We start from the raw sequence: 24,587 nt of genomic DNA, 5'->3' as shown, positions 1-24,587 counted from the left end.
AATGAGCTTGGAAATGTCTGATATTAAAGTGTGTTGTGATGCGTTGGATATTTTTTTTAAGATGCTGCTACACAGTGATGGAACCTTCCCCACCTCACCCCAACACCCCCCCCCCCCCCCCCCGAGTGAGCGAGAAGCACCGGCTACTTCAGCCAATCACACGACTCTCTCTGCTGCTCTCTGCTTCTTAATTGGCTGACGGCGAAAGAACGAACAGCTGATCCATGTGTGGAGGCTGATTCCTCATCCACCCAGCCAGCCAGCAGAGAAGAGGCAGAGAGAGAGAGGTTGAGTTTGCAGACAGAAGGAGAACGACAGAGAGGTTGACTGGTGCAGAAAAATCTGCTGCTGTATCTCATCACCTGTATCCTGCTGTGTATCTCCACCTGGTAAAGATGAACCAAAGCCCCGGTGAGAAGGAGACCGAGACCACAGAGCCGCTGCGCTACCTCAGGTAAGATCACACTCCTGATGTTGTGTCCTGATTCCTGAAGATTTGTATTTGATCTGGTTTTAAAGCTGAAGGGTTTGTGATCTGTGAGCACTCGGAGCTGATTCATCTTTAATGACTGGATGCTCTGAAAAGACCAAACCTACGCTGATGTTTTTCATATTTCATGTATCTATTGTATATTTCAAATTCCTCGTCCAGTAAGCAAATATGAGCCTGCATTTCCACCTCAATGGCCAGAACATCTGGAGGTTTACTGAGCGTGGAGGAAGATGTAGACTCTGAGAGCGCTTGTTTGACAGGTGCAGCAGCAACTCCTGACATTTCCATGTGCATTTATTCATCTGACGGACTCGTTTATCCATCAGACGTGAGCGTTCCGTGTTTAAGGGCTTCACACTCAGAGATTAGTGCTGATTCTCCAAAAGTGATGTGACATTTCCACTTGCTGTCCGGAGCAACATCACCGCCTGCAGGATTTCTGCTTAAAAAAACATGTACAGAAACACAATTGGAGAACTACATCAGCGTGATGACTGCACCCCAGACCTCCTCACATTCTCAACCACATCAGTACCTGACCTTACTTGCGGCTGAATGAATCTCGACACAAATCTAGTGGAACATCTTCTCAGAAGAGTGGAGCTCATTATCACAGAAGGCAACTAAATGTGGAATGTGGATATTCGAAAAGAAGCTCATATCAATTTTATGGGTGTAGGTGTCCACATACGTTTGGTCATGTGGGGTACAGTATATTTGTACTTTACTTGTATCTGTTTAGAATATTTACATTTAAACATGAAGTGGGCGTGGCCTGAACTCCTAAAAAAAAAAAAAAACAACCCACAAAATATACAGAATTTTGTGCTACAGTTCCTCAACCTCAGCTACATCACTCAAGTTATTTTAATCCTGATCACATTTCTGTGAGTCGATTATAACCAGTCTAATAGATGTTTATTTTCCACAAAATACTAAAAAGACTGTTACCCAATGATGAGGAACATGTTCTTTAATCGCTCAGTTGAATAAAAGTCCATTAAAAAGCTTCAGTTTGATTTTTCTGCGCTCTTGGATTATCGTCTTCTGGATCTTCGGGAAGCTTCCAGTTCAAAGGTGGAAACAATATTTCTACACACGTAGTATCTGTAACTGAGACGCTTTCATTCCCACACATGTGATTGGGAGTTGTGGGTGGTTTGTTTGCAGAATGTTTGGCTGCTGGAAACAGAAGCAAATAAAATGTGACAGTCAAGAACGAGGCCAAAGGGAGAATCTGTGCTTTATAAAGAATCCCATGCTGTGATCATGTGCACCTGACCCGGGGAGATGTTCTCCAAGTCCATAACTGCGCAGGGGCCTCAGTTCCTGTAAATAAAGTCTGGAAAAGTCTTGTGAACAGCAACAACATCAAAAATACAGTCAGATTCACATAATGAGCTCTTTGTTGGCTCACGAGGCTTCATCCTGTAGGAGCACGCAAATCCAACGCAGAGGAAAAAAAGGGTCCGAATCGAGAAATTCTCCACTTCATCCACACCACAAACGAGTCTCAGAGTTTCAGCAGTCGGCCGTGTCTTCGTTAGTGCAGTGTGGATCATCTGATTGGAGTCGCATTTCGAATTGAAACATTGGAAAACATTTCACGTAGTTGAGACTGAATTCTACAGTTTTCAACATTTTCCTTATTCAGAAGTAAAAACACAGAAATGTGATGATAAAACGCACAGAAGATTCTTTTACAACCTGCTCGTGACGGCTGAGGTACACTGTATGGCCAAAAGTATGTGGACACCTCACGATAAGATTACTGTGTGCTTTTTAAACATCTCATTCCACATTTAGTCTCTGATTGCTGTTTTAATAACCTCCATGTGTAGGTATCGAGAAGCGTCTCAGTTATTAATACTTATTTTATCTATTTCTGAACAGATATAAATGATCAGTGTATTTACTGGGGGTTGTGTGTTTCGTTTTAAAGATCCAGAAGACGATAATCCAATTAATGGACTTTTATTCGACTGAGCGATTAGAGAACATGTTCCTCATCATTGGGTAACAGTCTTGTTAGTATTTTGTGGAAAATAAACATCTATTAGACTGGTTATAATCGACTCACAGAAATGAGATCAGGATTAAAATAACGAACACATCTGTAGATTAAACTCATTAGAAGCTTGAGTGATGTAGCTGAGGTTGAGGAACTGTCACACAAAATTCGGTATATTTTGTGGGTTGTTTTTTTTTTTTTAGGTGTTCAGGCCACGCCCACTTCATGTTTAAATTTAAATATTCTAAACAGATACACGTAATGGCGTATTATATGGCACCCCTAATGTCTTTGAATATCCACATTCCCCATTTAGTTTCCTTTTGTTATAATGATCTCCTGTTCTGGGAAGATGTTCCACTAGATTTTGTGGAGATTCATTCAGTTGTAATTAACGTCAGGTACTGATGTGTTTGAGAAGGTGAGGAGGTCTCAGGTACAGTCAGTGTTCACATTCATCATGTTTAATAAAGTTGGAGCTCTATAGCAGGAGATCTTTCACTTCAACCCATGTAAAGCAGATCTTCATTAAGCTGGCTTTTGTGTACAGGAGCATTGTCATGCTGGAACAGGTTTGGGTCTTCTAGTTTATATATATATATATATATATATATATATACAGTATATATGAAGTGGATCATCCATCATATTACTCCTGATGTACGTTGCTTCTAATTACAGCTTTAATGATGGATCTGATTCGATGTGCATGAGTGTTAACTCCTTCATCTCAAAACCTCTGGATGATCCACAGTCCTGCTCTATCACAGTGCAGTGAGTTGGGGGAAAAGAGACAAGAGCATCTGATGAAACAAAATATATTTAGGAAACAAAATGTTCTTACATCTCTAGAAAACATGGTTTCAAAACAACAGAATCCTGAGAATTTTTTAGAAGAGCAGTAGAAAACTTGAGCAGTTGAGGGTTAAAGGCCTTGCTCAGGGGCCCAGGAGTGGCAGCTTGGTGGGGCTGGGATTTGAACTCATGACCTGCTGATCAGAAGTCCAACACTTTACCTACTGAGCATATTGGTTAAAGCTTTGGACTTTGGATCCGAAGGTGATGAGTTTAAATCCCAGCCCCACCAAGCTGCTGAGTATCAATAAGATAAATGTAAGTCGCTCTGGATAACGGCGTCCACCAAACAGAAGTCTGCTAAACGTACAAATATCTAGGGTCATTATGGTGTAATCCAGCAAACCAAATAACATTCTTCCTTCATTGTCCTGACTTCTTTAACCTGCGAAGAAGTTTTATTTATTTATTTATTTATTTATTTATTTATTTATTTATTTATTTATTTATTTATCTTTACTAATGACAGAGGTCTTCAGTAATCCTGTTAGAGTCAGAGTCATAGTGGATTCAGCTGAATTTATTATTATTACAACTACACACATTACTAAAATAATGCAATACTGTTTCCCACAACACACCACAACACCAGTGGTTTCACCGCCCAGCTGCAGACCCTGCTCACATTCAGTTCAATTATTATTTATATAAATATAACACTTTCAGCATGATTCAATCACAATATTAATTACAAATATAAACATATATACATTTATTTATATAAGTGGTGACATTGGTGAGGGAAAAACTCCCTGAGATGATCTGAGGAAGAAACAGGAAAAGCTCACTCTCATCTGGAAGACACTGAATATCTACTGTCTATCATTTGAAACATTCCCCAGATTACTAATTGTCCACACCATTTGGACCCCCCCCCCCCCACACACACACACACACACACACACACACCTGTAAGTTATCATTATTTACTGTATGTATATAAAAGGCATATGAGGAGCTGTAGGAGAAGTTGGACACTAAGGAGAAGAAAAGGATTTGTAGCGATTGGCCAGGCAGAGGAACCGAGCTGGGAAGGATGTGCTACAAGTTAAAGCAATAAAGGATGGAGATGGAAATGTGATGACTAGTGAGAAGAGTGTGTTGAGAAGATGGAGGGAGTATTTTGATCAGCTAATGAATGAGGAAAATGAGAGAGAGAAAAGGTTGGATGGTGGAGATGTGAAGCAGGAAGTGGATAGAATTAGTAAGTCGGAAGTGAGCCACCAGGAATGAGGAAAAGAGGAAGGTTTATGGATGGGGTGAGGGAAGACATGCAGGTAGTTGGTTTATAAGAGGCAGATGTAGAGGACAGGGGGGTATGGAGACGGATAATCTGTTGTGGAGACTCCTAATGGGATCCTGTATGACCTCATCCTTAAACCTGTCCATCACCACTGCAAACAGGAAAGGGCTCAGACCCAATCCTTGATGCAGTCCAACCTCCACCTTGAACCAGTCTGTCCTTCCTACTGCACACTTTACTGCTGTCACACTGTCCTCATACATGTCCTGCACCACCCTCACATACTTCTCTGACACACCAGACCTCCTCATACAATACCACAACTCCTCTCTCTCCACCCTGTCGTACGTTTTCTCTACATCCACAAACACACAATGCCACTCCATCTGATCTTCTCTATACTTCTTCATCAACATCCTGAAAGCAAATAATGCGTCTGTGGTGCTCTCCCTCGGCATGCTCACAGATGGTTACCTCTTCTCTCAGCCTGGCTTCCACTACTCTTTCCCATAACTTCATGGTGTGACTGATCAACTTTATTCCCCTGTAGTTACTGCAGGTCTGCACATCTCCCTTATTATTAAAGATCAGTACCAGCACACTCCTTCTCCATTCCTCAGGCATCTTCTCACCTTCCAAAATCCTGTTAAACAACCTGGTTAAAAACTCCACTGCATCTCTCCTAAACATCTCCACGCTTCTACCGGTATGTCATCTGATCCAACCGACTTTCCACTCTTCATCCTCTTAATCACTGCTCTCACTTCCTCCTTACTAATCCTATCTACATCCTGCTTCACCATCTCCACATCATCCAACCCTCTCTCTCTCTCTCTCTCTCTCTCTCTCTCTCTCTCTCTCTCTCTCTCTCTCTCACTCTCATTTTTATGTATCTATGTAACTATATTTATGTCTGTCTATTTATCAATCTATGAATATATTTTATTCCTCTGTAATGAAGACTTTGGTTGTGAGTTTTTTTTTTATTTCAGAGAGATGTAGATGGTCTTACTGGTTCATTTTCCTCCATTTGTATTTTTGCACTCAGGCTCCGTTCATCATCCTGCCATCGGATGTAATCATAATAAATGCGATTAGGATTTATGGAGATATTACATGCAGAATTGTGAATAAGCCTGTGAGCAGTAATGAGCGATTACGTCTGTAGGATGAATAACGTAGTGCTTTTGAAACGCTAAATTAAAAGTTCATCACTGAATATTGTTTATTAATGTTATGTTGTTGACTATTTAACACACAAAAAAAAAAACAGTGATTAAAGTGATCCTTCAGTAATGCTGCTGATTTACTTTGTGTTCATGGAGATTGTAGTCCTAAACCTCTGTAGCAGAACTGTTCATATTAATTACAGTCCAATTCTATCTTCATGATTCCTTAGTGGTCACCATATACATCAATCTCCTCAGGTTGTCCATGTGGAGCCAGATTCAGCAGCAGCAAGTGGTTTCCTATTTTTGAGAGCTCCATCAGGGTATTAGGATTGGTTTAGGCAGGTCTGGAGAGCATCAGGTTACTTCATCACTGGTATCTGAGGAGGCACTGGGCTACTCTTTGTGTTTTATAAGAACCTGTTTAAATATGGAAAACACCAACAATTTTTCGACCAACAATTTATTCTACATGATATCCTTCATATTATAATAAAATAATTAATGTTCTGAACGTGTTCTCATCTTAGCCATGTAATCATCACGGTCTGAGCTTGAGCTGTGTGTTTGTTTTGATTGTTGAGTCTCTCTGACATGCTGACGTACGCCCAGGACGAGACGTGTCAGTCCCTGCTGTCTGTGGTCATTAATACACACCACTTTAACCAAATCGATCCATCAAACCCATTTACAAATTACATTATTGTTTCCTCTTGTAGCTTGAGAAGCGTCTTAGAAACCATTTTCCTCCATGGCTCAGTATAAACCTGTACACACCCAGAAATCCTCAGTGCATCATATAACATCATTAACATTGGAATATAACATGAAAGACATGCAGTTACAGGAGAATCGTCAATGCCAGCGAGGTGTAATGGAGCTATAAAGTGGAGTACAGCAGGTCCTGAAGTGTCTCAGATACTGCATTTAATTTTAAAGAATGTTATCATTTGCCCTGTTCAGATGTGAATAGTGGATTGTGATTGGCTGGAAGTTCAGTGTGAATAGTGGATTGTGATTGGCTGGAAGTTCAGGTGTGAATAGTGGATTGTGATAGGCTGGAAGTTCAGTGTAAATAGTGGATTGTGATTGGCTGGAAGTTCAGTGTGAATAGTGGATTGTGATTGGCTGGAAGTTCAGTGTGAATAGTGGATTGTGATTGGCTGGAAGTTCAGTGTGAATAGTGGATTGTGATTGGCTGGAAGTTCAGGTGTGAATAGTGGATTGTGATAGGCTGGAAGTTCAGGTGTGAATAGTGGATTGTGATTGGCTGGAAGTTCAAACCCAGCCATTATGGATGCACAAGCCAGTGCACTCTTAGTGCCGGTCCCAAGCCCGGGTAAATGGGGAGGGTTGCGTTAGGAAGGGCATCCAGCGTAAAACGTGCCAAATCAAATATGCGGATCACAAATGAGAATTTCATACCGGATCGGTCGAGGCCCGGGTTAACAACGACCGCCACAGGTATCGTTAGCCGACAGGGTACCAATGGAAATTGGGCTACTGTTGGCCGAAGGAGGAGGAGGAGAGGAGGAAGACGTCTACAGAGACAGCAGGGAAAGGAGAAGTGTAGGAAAGTGGAGGTTCGGGTTGGTACTTTAAATGTTGGTACTATGACTGGTAAAGGGAGAGAGGTAGCTGATATGATGGAGAGGAGAAAGGTAGATATGCTGTGTGTTCAGGAGACCAAGTGGAAAGAGAGTAAGAGCAGGAACATTGGAGGTGGGTTTAAACCGTTCTATCATGGTGTGGATGGAAAGAGAAATGGTGTAGGGGTGATTCTGAAGGAAGAGTACAGTAAGAGTGTAGTGGAGGTGAAGAGAGTTTCTGATAGGGTGATGATCGTGAAGGTGGAAGTTGAAGGGATGATGATAAATGTCATCAGTGTTTATGCTCCACAAGTTGGCTGTGAGATGGAGGAGAAGGAAAGATTCTGGAGTGAATTAGATGAAGTGGTAGATGGTGTACCTAGGAAAGAACGATTGGTGATTGGGGCAGACTTTAATGGGCATGTAGGTGAAGGGAACAGAGGTGATGAGGAGGTGATGGGTAGGTATGGTTTTAAGGAGAGGAATGTGGAAGGGCAGATGGTGGTGGATTTTGCTAAAAGGATGGAAATTGCAGTGGTGAACACTTATTTTAAGAAGAAGGAGGATCACAGGGTGACGTATAAGAGTGGAGGAAGGTGCACACAGGTGGACTATGTGCTATGCAGGAGATGCAACCTAAAGGAGATTGAAGACTGTAAGGTGTTGGCAGGGGACAGTGTAGCTAGACAGCATCGGATGGTGGTCTGTAGGATGGTTTTGGAGGCGAAGAAGAAGAGGAGGAGAGTGAGGACTGAAAGAAGAATAAGATGGTGGAAACTGAAGGAGGAAGAGTGTAGTGTGAGGTTCAGGGAAGAGGTCAGACAGGAGCTCAGTGGTGTTAAGGAGGTGTTGGATGATTGGGCAACTACTGCAGGAGTGATGAGGGAGGCAGCTAGAAAAGTACTTGGTGTAACATCTGGAAATAGAAAGCAAGACAAGGAGACGTGGTGGTGGAATAAGGAAGTGCAGGAGAGCATAAGGAGAAAGAGGTTGGCAAAACAGAAGTGGGATCGACAGAGTGATGAGAAAAGTAGGCAGGAGTACAAGGAGATACGGCATCAGGTAAAGAGGGATGTGGCGAAAGCCAAGGAAAAGGCATATGAGGAGCTGTGTGAGAGGTTGGAAACTAAGGAAGGAGAAAAGGATTTATACCGATTGGCCAGGCAGAGGGACCGAGCTGGGAAGGATATACTGCAAGTTAGAGCAATAAAGGATGGAAAGGGAAATGTGTTGACTAGTGAGGAGAGTGTGTTGAGAAGGTGGAGGGAGTATTTTGAGCAGCTGATGAATGAGGAATCTCAGAGAGACAAGGTTGGATGATGTGGAGTTGGTGAAGCAGGAAGTGGATAGGATTAGTGAGGAGGAAGTGAGAGCAGCGATTAAGAGGATGAAGAGTGGAAAGTCGGTTGGACCAGATGACATACCGGTAGAAGCGTGGAGATGTTTAGGAGAGATGGCAGTGGAGTTTTTGACCAGATTGTTTAACAGGATTTTGGAAGGTGAGAAGATGCCTGAGGAATGGAGAAGAAGTGTGCTGGTACCGATCTTTAAGCATGAAGGAGATGTGCAGTCTTGCAGTAACTACAGGGGAATTAAGTTGATTAGTCACACCATGAAGTTATGGGAAAGAGTAGTGGAAGCCAGGCTGAGAGAAGAGGTGACCATCTGTGAGCAACAGTATGGATTCATGCCGAGGAAGAGCACCACAGATGCCTTATTTGCTTTAAGAATGTTGATGGAGAAGTATAGAGAAGGACAGAAGGAATTGCATTGTGTATTTGTGGATTTAGAGAAGGCGTATGATAGGGTGCCAAGAGAGGAGTTGTGGTATTGTATGAGGAAGTCAGGTGCGTCAGAGAAGTATGTGAGGGTGGTGCAGGACATGTATGAGGACAGTGTGACGGCAGTGAAGTGTGCAGTAGGAACGACAGACTGGTTCAGTGTGAAGGTTGGACTTCATCAAGGATCGGCCTTGAGCCCTTTCCTGTTTGCAGTGGTGATGGACAGGTTGACGGACCAGGTCAGACAGGAGTCTCCCTGGACTATGATGTTTGCGGATGATATTGTGATTTGTTGTGAGAGTAGGGAGCAGGTTGAGAAGAGCCTAGAGAGGTGGGGATATGCGTTGGAGAGAAGGGGAATGAAACTCAGTAGGAGTAAGACAGAATACATGTGTGTGAATGAGAGGGAGGGCAGTGGAGTTGTGCGGTTGCAGGGAGAAGAGCTGGAGAAGGTGGAGGAATTCAGGTACCTGGGGTCAACAGTGCAAAGTAATGGTGAGTGTGTTAGAGAAGTGAAGAAAAGAGTGCAGGCAGGGTGGAGTGGGTGGAGAAGAGTGACAGGAGTGATTTGTGATAGTAGGGTATCTGCAAAAATGAAAGGGAATGTTTATAGGTCTGTGGTGAGACCTGCGATGTTGTATGGATTAGAGACAGTGGCATTGAGTAAAAGACAGTAGGTGGAGCTGGAGGTAGCAGAGCTGAAGATGTTACGGTTTTCGTTGGGAGTGACGAGGATGGATAAGATTAGAAATTAGTTTATTAGAGGGACAGCGCATGTAGGATGTTTTGGTGACAAGGTGAGGGAGGCGAGATTGAGATGGTTTGGACATGTGCAGAGGAGGGACATGAATTATATCGGTAGAAGAATGCTGAGGATGGAGACACCAGGTAGGAGGAAAAGAGGAAGGCCAAGAAGGAGGTTTATGGATGTGGTGAGGGAAGACATGCAGGTAGTTGGTGTAAAAGAGGCAGATGTAGAGGACAGGGTGGTATGGAGACAGATGATCCGCTGTGGCGCCCCCTAATGGGAGCAGCCGAAAGAAGAAGAAGATTGGCTGGAAGTTCAGGTGTGAATAGTGGATTGTGATTGGCTAAAAGTTCAGGTTTAATTAGTGGATTGTGATTGGCTGGAAGTTCAGGTGTGAATAGTGGATTGTGATTGGCTGGAAGTTCAGGTGTGAATAGTGGATTGTGATTGGCTGGAAGTTCAGTGTGAATAGTGGATTGTGATTGGCTGGAAGTTCAGGTGTGAATAGTGGATTGTGAATGGCTAAAAGTTCAGTTGTAAATAGTGGATTGTGATGGGCTGGAAGTTCAGGTGTGAATAGTGGATTGTGATTGGCTGGAAGTTCGGTGTGAATAGTGGATTGTGATTGGCTGGAAGTTCAGGTTTGAACAGTGGATTGCGATTGGCCGGAAGTTTAGGTGTGAATAGTGGATTGTGATTGGCTGGAAGTTCAGGTGTGAATAGTGGATTGCGATTGGCTAGAAGGAGTTCAGGTGAAAATAGTGGATTGTGATTGGCTGGAAGGAGTTTAGGTGAAAATAGTGGACTGTGATTGGCTGGAAGTTCAGTGTGAATAGTGGACTGTGATTGGCTGGAAGTTCAGTGTGAATAGTGGATTGTGATTGACTGGAAGTTCAGGTGTGAATAGTGGATTGTGATTGGCTGGAAGTTCAGGTGTAAATAGTGGATTGTGATTGGCTGGAAGTTCAGTGTGAATAGTGGATTGTGATTGGCTGGAAGTTCAGGTTTGAATAGTGGATTGTGATTGGCTGGAAGTTTAGTGTGAATAGTGGATTGTGATTGGCTGGAAGTTCAGGTTTGAATAGTGGATTGTGATTGGCTGGAAGTTCAGGTTTGAATACATTTACATTTACATTTGCGGCATTTAGCAGATGCCCTTATCCAGAGCGACGTACAAAAGTGCTTTAAATCTCTAGTAATGAATAAATCTACACTGTACACAAGATTACAAACTTAATATAAAATAGTGGAATGTGATTGGCTGGAGGTTCAGTGTGAATAGTGGATTGTGATAGGCTGGAAGTTCAGATGTGAATAGTGGATTGTGATTGGCTTCGAAGTTTGGTGTGAATAGTGGATTGTGATTGGCTGGAAGTTCAGTGTGAATAGTGGATTGTGATTGGCTGGAAGTTCAGGTGTGAATAGTGGATTGTGATTGGCTGGAAGGAGTTCAGGTGTGAATAGTGGATTTTGATTGGCTGGAAGGAGTTCAGGTGTGAATAGTGGATTGTGATTGGCTGGAAGGAGTTCAGGTGTGAATAGTGGATTTTGATTGGCTGGAAGGAGTTCAGGTGTGAATAGTGGATTGTGATTGGCTGGAAGGAGTTCAGGTGTGAATAGTGGATTGTGATTGGCTGGAAGGAGTTCAGGTGTGAATAGAGGATTGTGATTGGCTGGAAGGAGTTCAGGTGTGAATAGTGGATTGTGATTGGCTGGAAGGAGTTCAGGTGTGAATAGTGGATTTTGATTGGCTGGAAGGAGTTCAGGTGTGAATAGTGGATTGTGATTGGCTGGAAGTTCAGGTGTGAGTTCAGATTGTTGGTAGTTTGCTTTTGTCAGTTGAATCTAAATGACTGCGCTGCCTATAAACACCTGTAACCATAGTAACATCCAGTTCCAGTTCCATCCAGAGTGAGACAGCGATTGTACACGTTTCCTAATAACTGAGGCACAAGATCACTGAGCTCCTTGGAGGAGTTTAGTGTGTGGTGGAACTTCTATGGTGAATACGGTTATTTTCAGAAACGTCTCGAGGTACAAGATGAATTTGAAGAACTGGAGAAGAAAATGTTCAAATAAGAAACAGAACGAAAAACAGCACCAGGAGTTCAACAGCTTCTTTATTAGTTAAGACACGATCTTCTGGCACTACTTTATCTGTGTGTGTGATTCGGAGCAGCAGAATTGTAGATGTAATGAGGAGAATATAAAATATTAAGTGTTATTTTGATCCATTCAGTCAGTTTTACTCTGCAAACATCAATAACAGCTTGAACTCCTCGATGTTGGGAAGTGACCATGGAATAAGGTGATGATCCACAGTGAGGTGTGAGTCCTTATACCATTATAATGTTCTCCACTTCACCTCAGGACCTTCCTTATCTCCACGTCTAAACTAACATCCTGGAACATCTCACATCTACACCTGGATTATCACTTTTGCAGATGTCGGTTATGAACAGTGGCATCCTTCCAAAGTTTTATTTATACAAACACAAAAACCACATTATGTTGTGTCCCATGGAGGAAACTTTCTAAAGCATTGAGAGACATTTTTTTTACTATAATCCTGAAATTTGAATATGAGCCATTAGAGTGATAGGAAATTCATTACACATTCTGACCAATCAGATTTGAGAATTAAACGACACACAAAGCATTGTAACGTTTTATCTGACTGATCTGATTCAACACTTGCTCCTTCTTAACCACAGAACCCCTGGGAGATCCACATTCCTGCTCTATCACAGGGTTGTGTTAGTTTGGGGGGAAAAGAACAAGAAGGTGAACTGCCTGGAACTGGTTGGAAAGCCTGTGATAACAATGGGATAACAAAAGAAAAGAGACAAGGACAGAGCACTTTTAATCAGAGGCTTGGAAAAATGCTCCTCCTGTACTTTCTCTGTCCATCGCCATGACAACAGCCGGGGCAACATTCCAGTGGGGGTTGGAGAGAAGCATCGGGGCGGCCCAAGGGTTATTTTAGGATCCTTGAAAGAAGCTCGAAAATCCGACACATTTATAATGATTCTAAATGCTTTTTTTAGATCTGTATGTGGTTTTAATTGGATTTATTTTAGCGTATTAAAGATTTGAATGAGGATTTACAAAACTGAACTGAATCAGTGTGATTAGAGATTAGATTTATAATATCCTATCTTGTTTTAATTTCACCAATTCATCATTTATTTATAGTTTCTACACAAATTACATTTCTACAGGCCACAGGAGCAGGCAATAATACTGTGTGTGTGTGTGTGTGTGTGTGTGTGTGTGTGTGTGTGTGTGTGTGTGTGTGTGTGTGTGTGTGTGTGTGTGTGTGTGTGTGTGGAGAAAGGTGTAAGGTCCAGAAGAAGGTAGAAACCCGTATTCAGACCTTTTTGCAATTGTGAACACTTAATAAGATCAGGAAGGACTGATGTCTAAGTCTGTGTGCTTCGGATTGAGCGTTAACTAAGGACAGCATCCATGCACAGCTACGTCACCATAGAAACAGTAGGAACGGGTCCAGTGAAGCCTGTGTGATCTCTCACACACACACACACACACACACACACACACACACACACACACACACACACACACACACACACACACACACACACATGTACATGAAATAGACTTCTAAACACAATCATAAGAGCCACTAAACCCTCAGAGAAAACTCATACATGTCATCTGATGTCATAAGTTTTGTAACGTGATCATGTGGATAATAATGAAAAACACGTGAAGTGGCTGTGACCCTTAAAATGCACGTAATAATAATGTTGAATCACATTTTTTTTTAAATCCACATGATTATAAATGAAAAGATGAACTGTGTGATGAAATGTATTACTATTGGTATACGAGTATTAGGAGTAGTGAGATGATGACAGACAGACAGACAGACAGACAGACAGACAGACAGACAGACAGACAGAACTTTGTCATTGCATACTACAGGTACACTTTAACGAAGTGCTGTTTAGACTCTACCAGAAGTACGAATAGTAACAATTGTGCAAACTGACAAGTGCAGATAAATGTGCAAATCTATGCACAGCATGTCAAATATAAGTGGATAAATATACAGCAAATAAATATAAAGGCTCTGGCAGTGAAAATGTACAGAAACTAGTAAACAAGTACATTAAGAATAAATATAAAGATAAATAAGAGGATATATTAGTGTGCAGGATGTGTGTATAGAATGTGGGATATAAAAATGTACAATATGTACAATGTACAACTGTACAAAATATAGACACTGCATATACAGATGATCTACGAAGTGAAAAGGTTTCGAGACTAGTTTGGTAACACACCGACAGGTGGCAGCACAAGGCTGCACGCACAGTCACAGGGAGCACCGAGCACTGCATCGCTCCCTTTGATGAAAATAAAGATGAAGCAGAGGATTCAATCTGACAGACATAAAGGCATTGTGGGTAATATTGGTGTAGCTCGGTGTAAATATAAAGCAATAAAAAAGCTCAGAGTTCCACTGAAGATGTAAATTGTAAAGATGAAAAGTGTTTTTTTCCCTTGAATTGGGTTTGGTCTGGATTTTTAGCCATTGTGTGGAGTTTCCTGCCTCGCAGCACAGAGGCGGCGTGTAATTGAGTTCCGCGCATTTACACATTCATTAACGCTGCAGGAAGAGCTGGAAAACCAGTGTTACTGACTTTTGAATCACGTTCACGTCCACGTGTCCACAAGTTATCTGCAGATTTTTATAAGCTTTTAATGGCAACCAGGAAACGTTTTTACAGACTCTTCATCCACAGCAGGCATGTGCAGAAAGGAAGCTTCTTTGTGAGATATTTAGTTCTCTGTACACTCTTAGATGGTTCCAGATGGTGGACAAAGTCTTGGATGGTGTTAGTGGTAATTCTTTGCCACACGCCGTCTCAGAGCGAAATCACACCCAGTGAAATTGCATTTCCCTGTGGCACAGCCCTCGACGTGGCTTCTGTTATCGCCTTATGCTTCTGATATTTATTTCTTTTTCATAATCTAGTTTTCATGTAATGAATTTAAAATGCACTCTCCTGTCAGATCTGTGAAACTCTTCTTCTTCTTCTTCTTAGGTCTTTACCCCGTTTTAATTTGTATTTGAGGGCTTGTGGACTACAGTAAAAGCAGTGTATACTGTATATAGATTCATGTCTGTGTTCTGTGCTTCTTCACCTCCTCCGTGGGTTAATTAGCACGTTATTGCAGCGGTGATTCTCCGTCACGCCGTCTTCTGATTCTGACTGCCAGCACAAGGCGTGAAGGCTGCAATCTTCTCCCATGTCTATCCTTTCTTTCCTGTCCTTCATTACATTTTCTGGCGGCAGACGCTGGTGTTTATCAGACGTCTGTGTTCATCACCCCTGCTGTGTTAATGTGAGGATGTGAAGATGTAGAAAATTTTTTTTTTTAAACTGGGAAAAAGTCGACCTTTAAAAAGGTCTTCACAAACATTCTCTGCCCATCAACTGAGATCACAGTCTCATGATATGAGTTGTGGCTCAAAGAGGATTCTTAAAGGAAGGTTAGATGATTAGCGTTCCTGATCATCAAAGTTGGTGGAAACCATGTGATTAAGTAAATTATACAGTTTTCTGCTAAAAAAAAAAACCTCCTAACGTGGGACCTATTTAGGAATCTTCAGTCTTCTGACTCAAGCTGCCTGTTACACTCGCCAAAGTTGGAGACACAAAATGTCTTCGGGTTGCAGTAGCATGAAATTTGATCTAAAAGACCCAAAGCTGTTCCAGCATGACATTGCTCCAGAGCACAAATCCAGCTCTATAAAGATCTGCTTTACATGGGTTGGGGATCTCCTGCTATAGATCTCCAACCTTTTGAAAATGATAAATGTGAATGCTGACTGCACCTCCTCATGTTCTCACCTACATTAGTACCTGACTTTACTAACACCCTTGTAGCTGAATGAATCTCCACAAACTCTAATGAAACATCTTCCCAGAAGACTGGAGCTCATTATAACAGCAAATGAGACTAAATGTGAAATGAGATGTTCAAGAAGAAGCACACACCAATCTTATGCTCAGCTCTTCACAAACTTAAGGGTTCTTTCAGTGGTTTCTTGGAGGGGTTTCCTCATGGGTAGCAACATTTGCTATGTAGAATTCTTCATAAATCTATACTTTCATAAATTTTGTCTTCCGTATGTTGCTTTACAATGAAGATTCTGAAAGTCTGAAAATCTGAAAGTTCACAGCTGATGTTAGGTAATTGTGGTTTAGATGTAAAGAGCTCACGCTGCATTTAGCTCCAATTATAGAGGCTTTTGGGCAGAGACATTGTGACACCTGGCGCCGTCCTCCCACGCACACATTCTCCACGCACCAGTACACCGACTTCACACTAATAAGCCAATCATAGCCACGATGAGGGGAGATAAGTGATGAAAAACACATTGGAGCGCTGATGCATTAAAACTTCATTGAATGGAAATATGTTTACAATAATCTCATCACACAGAAGGTGGAATCATTCAAATGGGTATCAAGTGGTTTTGTACACTGCACAATGGTGGAGGTCCTACAGGCTTCATGAAGAGTCTATCATTTTCCCCATTAACCTCATAATAAATTACATGTCCTGTTCTGTAAATCCTTTACATCCAAACGTTGCCTGCTGCAAGTAAACATCATGTTTGTTTTATTCTGAACAGATGCTTCTGTTCATGTTTTTGCCTTCATCCTGATGCTCACTTTACTGTAGAAACCTGATCTGAGCCAAGTGAGTGAGTCAGTGCCCATGCCACCACGCTTCCCACCTCAGCCGCTCCGCCTGTTTCCGCACTCATCTGCCTGTTTCTTCCCTTTTCTGCACACTTTATCATTCTGTTCATCATCGTGTTACAGGTAAAGATTTACTCAATCTCATTTTATATATAAAAACACAACCAGACTTTATCTTTATCAGACTTTTAATCAGAAATGTATGGAAATAAAATCATTCCCTTTACTTCTCCTTCAGGAGTGGAGGAGTAACTGTATCTCCTGTAATTACATTAAAGTTCCATGTTTTGATTTGTTTTTTTGCATCTTAATCATGTATGAAAGACGAACTATTGACCTGAACTGCTCGAAGACAATCACTGAACAGTGAACCTCAACTTTTACAATCAAAATAGTTCCAGTTTTAGTTTTGTTATAAATTATATTTTATTTTGTTTCACTGAAATTTCATTTGAATTGATCATATGGTAATTATATGTATATAATATTATTTTATTGATAAATCTTTAGTTTTTATCCTTTTCTCCATTTTTGTTTACAGACCAGTCATAGTTTAATACCTAATAATAATAATAATAATAATAATATATTGAGAAAGGAAAGTTTGGGTATACTTAGTGGTTAAGGTGTAGGACTTTTGATCGGAAGGTCACAAGTTCAAATCCCAGCACCACCAACCTGCCACTGCTGGGCCCCTAAACAAGGCCCCTAAACCCAGTTGTAAGTTGCTCTGGATAAGGGCATTTACTAATCTATCTATTGTTTAAATCTAATGTAAAAACTTTTATTGATTGTAAATTGTATTTTACTGAAATCAATTTTATATATATACAGTGGAACCCGGTTATGTCGATGTCCTAGGGGGTCGCCAAAAAGCATCGAGATAACCGATGATCGAGATAAACGAAAATCAATATGGCAGCAATAATATTAACGTGCTTGAAATTTCTTTATGTACATGATGTGGGGTAATAAATGAGAATGTACATGCACGTGTTTTTGGAGGGTATTTTGAATAAAAATAAAACAGCCCCTTTAAATGATATAAAATATTAAATTGTTGAAGGGCAATGACATGGTCGTTGTTTTTTGTTTTTGCTACACACTGAAGATGTGGAGGGATCAGGACCAAAAATATGAGACACGAGTTCAGAATTTCAGTTTTCATTTTCTGATACTGTATATATATATATATATATATATATATATATATATATATATATATATATATATATATAGACATAATTTGTTTTGACCCCTCAGCTGTATTGTGAGGTTCCAGACACGGTCTCTTCTCTTTTCTGTACCTTTTTAAGCAAAACAAGTGCACTGAACTGGAAGAAGAAAGAAAAACAGTGACAGAATCTACAGGCACTTTCCTGATCTCTATTCCCTGTGATAATTCAGGTGTTGGCATCAGGGAACAGTTTGTCTGGACCTGTAAATCTGTTATTGTGAGACACGGTTATACTTTTTATTTCTGTTGAGGCTTTTTAAATCAGAGAATAAATTAGAAACCATCTCCAGGCTCCTGCTTGATCTATAACAGTACTGGAGCAAGTCGATGTATTACATTAATCAAACTCTAAAAAACCAACCTGGGGACAAATACATTCATTATTCTGATGCATTATGCACCTAGAAGAGATTTATGTCATGATGAAATTTTTAAATATAAAGATATAAAAAGTTTATCTTTTATTATCCACAAAAAGCCACTTAAGTAACATACATAAGTAGGAAAGGTCATAAGTTATTCCATCAAATCCAACGTTCTTGTTCCTGCATGGTGTAATAACTTCCTCTTTTCTCGGCAGCTGAGATTCAGACAGTTTACATTCATATATTCCTCATTCTGAGCTTCTTACAAAGCGCTTTATAGTCTCATCAATAAATCCGTTCTGATTCTGTTTTATTTCGACAAAGTAAAAACACCATCACGATGAACCTCTGATGGGAAAAAATAGTTCAGAAGAATGTTTTTTATATATTTATATATATATATATATGAAGAAGTTCTATTTTAATAACCTCTGGAACAGATACTCAAATAGTGTAAAGACTGCTAAGACTAAGATGGAGGGATGAGTGGTGGATGAAGGGATGAATGGAGAGATGGTAGAGAATAAAGGATGAGTGGTGGATGAAGGGATGAATGGAGAGATGGTAGAGGATGGAGGGATGAGTGGTGGATGGAGGGATGAGTGGAAAAATGGTAGAGGATGAAGGATGAGTGGTGGATGGAAGGATGGATGGAGAGATGGTAGTGGATGAAGGATAAGTGGTGGATAGAGGGATGAGTGGAGAGATGGTAGAGGATGAGTGGAGAGATGGTAGCTTCCAATGTCAGGAGAGATGGTAGAGGATGTGGGGATGAGTGGTGGATGGAGGGAAGAGTGGAGAAATGGTAGAGGATGGAGGGATAAGTGGTGGATGGTGGGATGAGTGGAGAGATGGTAGAGGATGGAGGATGTGTGGTGGATGGAGGGATAAGTGGAGCGATAGTAGAGGATGGAGGGATGAGTGGTGGATGGAGGGATGAGTGGAGAGATGGTAGAGGATGGAGGATGTGTGGTGGATGGAGGGATGAGTGGAGAGATGGTAGAGGATGAGTGGAGATATGGTAGCTTCCAATGTCAGGAGAGATGGTAGAGGATGTGGGGATGAGTGGTGGATGGAGGGAAGAGTGGAGAGATGGTAGAGGATGGAGGGATGAGTGGTGGATAGAGGGATGAGTGAAGAGATGGTAGAGGATGGAGGATGCGTGGTGGATGGAGGGATGAGTGGAGAGATGGTAGAGGATGGAGGATGCGTGGTGGATGGAGGGATGAGTGGAGCAATAGTAGAGGATTGAGGAATGAGTGGTGGATAGAGGGATGAGTGGAGAGATGGTAGAGGATGGAGGGATGAGTGGTGGATGGAGGGATGAGTGGAGAGATGGTAGAGGATGGAGGAATGAGTGGTGGATGGAGGGATAAGTGTAGCGATAGTAGAGGATGGATGAATGAGTGGTGGATAGAGGGATGAGTGGAGAGATGGTAGAGGATGGAGGGATGAGTGGTGGATGGAGGGATGAGTAGAGAGATGGTAGAGGATGCAGGGATGAGTGGTGGATGGAGGGATGAGTGGAGAGATGGTAGAGGATGGAGGAATGAGTGGTGGATAGAGGGATGAGTGGAGAGATGGTAGAGGATAAGGGGATGAGTGAAGAGATGGTAGAGGATGTAGGGACCTTTTAAATGTCTTTTAGGTGATATTTTGTGTGATGTAAAGAGCATGAAAGCCTGAAACACTGCTGAAATATTGTATTGAATTATTATGAAGAACATTATTTGTACAGCTGAGATTTTTTTTCTTCGCCGCTTGAGATGTTTTGAGAAATATTTTAGGAATTGTTCTTTTGTTATCTGTTAGTAAGAATCGTTTTATTTATTTATGTGTTCTCTTTGTGGATAGTTCAGATTCTGGCTAAAATGTAATATTTATGATAATATCAGATGCACAAAGTTTTGCTTTCTAGGCTGAAGCTTACCAATGTCGGGTCGTTCCTTTTGGCCTTGCACTCTCACGTTCACAAAGTGTGTGGATGCTGCTCTGCTCCTCTGAGACTCGGGGGAATCTGCATACTGAACTACAGTGGGTACGGAAAGTATTCAGACCCCCTTAAATGTTTCACTTTTTGTTATATTGCAGCCATTTGCTAAAATCATTTAAGTTCATTCTTCTTCCTCATGAATGTACACACAGCTCCCCATATTGACAGAAAAACACAGAATTGTTAACCTTTTTGCAGATTTATTAAAAAAGAAAAACTGAAATATCACATGGTCCTAAGTATTCAGACCCTTTGCTGTGACACTCATATATTTAACTCAGGTGCTCTCCATTTCTTCTGATCATCCTTGAGATGGTTCTACACCTTCATTTGAGTCCAGAAATTTTTGATTATACTGATTGGACTTGATTAGGAAAGCCACACACCTGTCTATATAAGACCTTACAGATCACAATGCATGTCAGAGCAAATAAGAATCATGAGGTCAAAGGAACTGCCTGAAGAGCTCAGAGACAGAATTGTGGCAAGGCACAGATCTGGCCAAGGTTCCAAAAAATTTTTTGCTGCACTTAAGGTTCCTAAGAGCACAGTGGCCTCCATAATCCTCAAATGGAAGACGTTTGGGACGACCAGAACCATTCCTAGAGCTGGCCGACCGGCCAAACTGAGCTATCGGGGGAGAAGAGCCTTGGTGAGAGAGGTAAAGAAGAACCCAAAGATCACTGTGGCTGAGCTCCAGAGATGCAGTTGGGAGATGGGAGAAAGTTGTAGAAAGTCAACCATCACTGCAGCCCTCCACCAGTCGGGGCTTTATGGCAGAGTGGCCCGACAGAAGCCTCTCCTCAGTGTAAGACACATGAAAGCCCGCATGGAGTTCTCCAAGATGGTGAGAAATAAGATTCTCTGGTCTGATGAGACCAAGATAGAACTTTTTGGCCTTAATTCTAAGCGGTATGTGTGGAGAAAACCAGGCACTGCTCATCACCTGTCCAGTACAGTCTTAACAATGAAGCATGGTGGTGGCAGCATCATGCTGTGGGGGTGTTTTTCAGCTGCAGGGACAGGACGACTGGTTGCAATCAAGGGAAAGATGAATGCGGCCAAGCACAGGGATATCCTGGACGAAAACCTTCTCCAGAGTGCTCTGGACCTCAGACTGGGCTGAAGGTTTACCTTCCAACAAGACAATGACCCTAAGCACACAGCTAAAATAACGATGGAGTGGCTTCACAACAACTCCGTGACTGTTCTTGAATGGCCCAGCCAGAGCCCTGACTTAAACCCAATTGAGCATCTCTGGAGAGACCTAAAAATGGCTGTCCACCAACGTTTACCATCCAACCTGACAGAACTGGAGAGGATCTGCAAGGAGGAATGGCAGAGGATCCCCAAATCCAGGTGTGAAAGACTTGTTGCATCTTTCCCAAAAAGACTCCTGGCTGTATTAGATCAAAAGGGGGCTTCTACTAAATACTGAGCGAAGGGTCTGAATACTTAGGACCATGTGATATTTTAGTTTTTCTTTTTTAATAAATCTGCAACGGTGTCAACAATTCTGTGTTTTTCTGTCAATATAGGGTGCTATGTGTACATTCATGAGGAAGAAAAATGAACTTAAATGATTTTAGCAAATGGCTGCAAAATAAAAAAGAGTGAAAAATTTAAGGGGGTCTGAATACTTTCCGTACCCACTGTATATCAACAACCGGTTGATATTGGCTTAATCAGAGTATTTCCTGTTACTTGGCCCCTTGCTCCTTGTCGTCGCGTAACGTTAACAACCGATGTCTCCCTCACGGGTTGGGGCAGTCATGAGTCTCACTGAGGGCAGTATACTGTACATCTGAGGCCATCAAAGGCTGAGGCCCAGGGAGTGGAGGCTCCACCTGGATGTGGTGGAGCAGATAGGGAGGAAGTTTTACAAAGCACAAGTGGACCGTTTTACAACTCAAGAGAACTCACATTGTCCCCTCTGGTTTTCCTTCACTCACTCAGCTCCTCTCGGACTGGATGCAATGGTGCATGCTTTTCACCCATAGAAGAATAGAATAGCCTTTATTTGTCACATATACATCACAGCGAAATTCATTCTTCACATATCCCAGCTTGCTCAAAAGCTTAGCGATACCGGGGCTTGAACCCCCGACCTTCCGATTCAGTAATCCCGCACCTTAACCACTGAGCTACCATTGCGCTGCTTCCAGGAGTTCCGAAGCAAGTTCTCCCGGATGGAGTCTGTCTCCTCCTGGTAGCCCCGTGTTGTCCAGGCCGGTCATGTTACACTGACCTGGTAAAACTTCTCGAACACCCTCCCTGCGAGATTTCGCTCAGGCGGGATCCTCTGTCTAAGGCAGGGTGCGCTTTGCTCAACCCCCACCCCATAGCAACTGAACAGTGTGAAAATACAGAGATGCATTAAAATGTTCAGTGGCCATCAGGACCAGGTGACTCTACAGAGATCACACTGTAATTATATCAATGGCGGGCCATGCATTTGGTACCTGGGCCTTCAGTGAGGACGTACCCGACTTAATCCATCTCTTAATAGCACCACTATCACGTCACAATTATAGAAACCATCAATACTATACAAAAACGCAATATAACAACACGTGGCATTACAGAGAGACGTTTCACATCTGGAGGTGAAAACATTCTACTTAACCAACAAACCCAGTTACACTCCAAACCTCTACACTACAACCACATCTGTGCAACTACAACATCTGGAGCAGTTCACAATCAATATTTGTCTAATAACATGACAAAAACATTAAAATGTAAATAAAACACAACCTACTCACCAGAGATGCAGACTCATAATCTGCAGCGCCCCCCAGAGGCTGTAATCCAGTGGTACCGCTTGTATTCAGTGGTCTGAAAGTGTAGAACAAACCCTTTCCCGGGCTGAGACACGCTAGCTAGCTTTGGGGTTGGTGACCTCCTCACGTTGTCTAACATTTCTTTAAAATTACCAGTCGAACTCGGCTGTAACAGTTTCCCTCTGAACAACCAATCAGAGAACGGAAAAATGCTGAAGCTATTCTGGGCCAGTGAGCTGCCCTGTGAGGAGAATCTGAAATCTGATTGGTTAAAAAAAACAGACCCGTTAATAATATTCTCTATGGTTAAAAAGGCCAGCAGTACAGACTTTGAAGGCTCTGGGCAGATTAGATTGACATGGCAAAACATAGAGTCTGAAATCTGATTGGACAAAAATTTTAACATCCACATACACAAACTGAAGCAGTGCAGCCGAGAGAAACACTACGACATGAAGAGAAAAAACTGTTGGGAATAAATTAATAAAATTTCATGGATCGAATATTAGAATGTAGGTTGTAAATGTAGGTCAGTGCTTCTGATAGTGTTTAGATCAGCAGAGAAGGATTTACTGACCCTCACCGCCCACCACTGAAATTATACAGTAACGTAGAAGAGCTCAACGTAGAGAATGAGATACAAAGCAGTAACACAGTAGTGCAGATGATACAAACAGCAATGATAACATACAAAATTGGTGTTTTTTAATGAGTTGAAGTGTACATGTAGGATTATTAAGTATCTTTATAATTTTATCATTATAAATTGAGAATTGGAAGCAGTGTAGATGATTAAAACAGGGCTGATGTGATTATATTTTCTAGATCTAGTGAGGACTCTTGCTGCTGCATTCTAAACTAACTGAAGCTTATTTCTGCACTTACTCGCACACCCAGACAGTAAAGCATTACAGTAGTCTAATCTAGATGTTACAAAAGCATCTACTAGTTTTTCTGCATCCTGTAACAACATCATATTTCTAATTTTAGCAATATTTCTAAGGTGAAAGAAGGAGATCCTGGTGATATTATACACGTGAGCCTCAAAGAAAAGACTTGGGTCAATAATTACACCGAGGTTTTTGAAGTCCTAGTAAAAGTACTTCCGTCTTATCTGAGTTATGCAGAAGAAAGTTATCAAGCATCCACTGTCTGATGTCCTTTACACACTCCTCAACATTGTTAAGCTGATCTCTCTCATCTGGCTTTGCTGAAATATACAGCTGTGTATAATCAGCATAGCAATGGAAGCAAATACCATGTTTATGAATAATTTCACCCAGAGGCAGCAGATAGAAAGAGAAAAGCAGTGGGCCTAAGACAGATCCTTGCGGAAGACCAAACTTTACCTCAGAGAGTGTGGGTGGATTAGTGGAATAGGGGATTGTGATTGGCTGGAAGTTCAGGGGTGAATGATGTAATGTGGTTAGTGATTCCAGTAAAATTATTCTAGTGAAATTATTAATATTATGCTTTTTTTCTACAAGGAGATGATTATCTAGTTATTTTGGAAGGAGTCTCCAGTGTCAGTGTTTTTTAACAGTCAGAGGTATAGGGTTATGAAAAAGTTCTGTAAC

The 24,587-nt window shown here is 41.6% G+C and overlaps 2 protein-coding genes across 2 annotated transcripts in view; both read left to right on the top strand.

Moving 5' to 3' along the window:
• The window catches only part of LOC310735966 (craniofacial development protein 2-like), a 106,502-nt gene extending 97,221 nt beyond the window's left edge, over positions 1 to 9,281 (top strand). The window contains exon 2 of the mRNA XM_083559297.1: positions 7,288 to 9,281. Within this exon, the coding sequence (XP_083415423.1) occupies positions 7,385 to 8,680 (1,296 nt within the window). The 5' untranslated portion in view covers positions 7,288 to 7,384 and the 3' untranslated portion in view covers positions 8,681 to 9,281. The remainder of the gene's footprint in view (positions 1 to 7,287) is intronic.
• yjefn3 (YjeF N-terminal domain containing 3) overlaps positions 222 to 24,587 on the top strand; it is a 41,737-nt gene continuing 17,371 nt past the window's right edge. The window contains exon 1 of the mRNA XM_083559429.1: positions 222 to 454. Within this exon, the coding sequence (XP_083415555.1) occupies positions 396 to 454 (59 nt within the window). The 5' untranslated portion in view covers positions 222 to 395. The remainder of the gene's footprint in view (positions 455 to 24,587) is intronic.

Source organism: Silurus aristotelis, assembly GCF_946808225.1.
Source record: "Silurus aristotelis genome assembly, chromosome: 13".
Classification (NCBI taxonomy): domain Eukaryota; kingdom Metazoa; phylum Chordata; class Actinopteri; order Siluriformes; family Siluridae; genus Silurus; species Silurus aristotelis.
The sequence above is the reverse complement of the archived record's forward strand: the minus strand, read 5'-3'. Positions and strand labels throughout refer to the sequence as shown.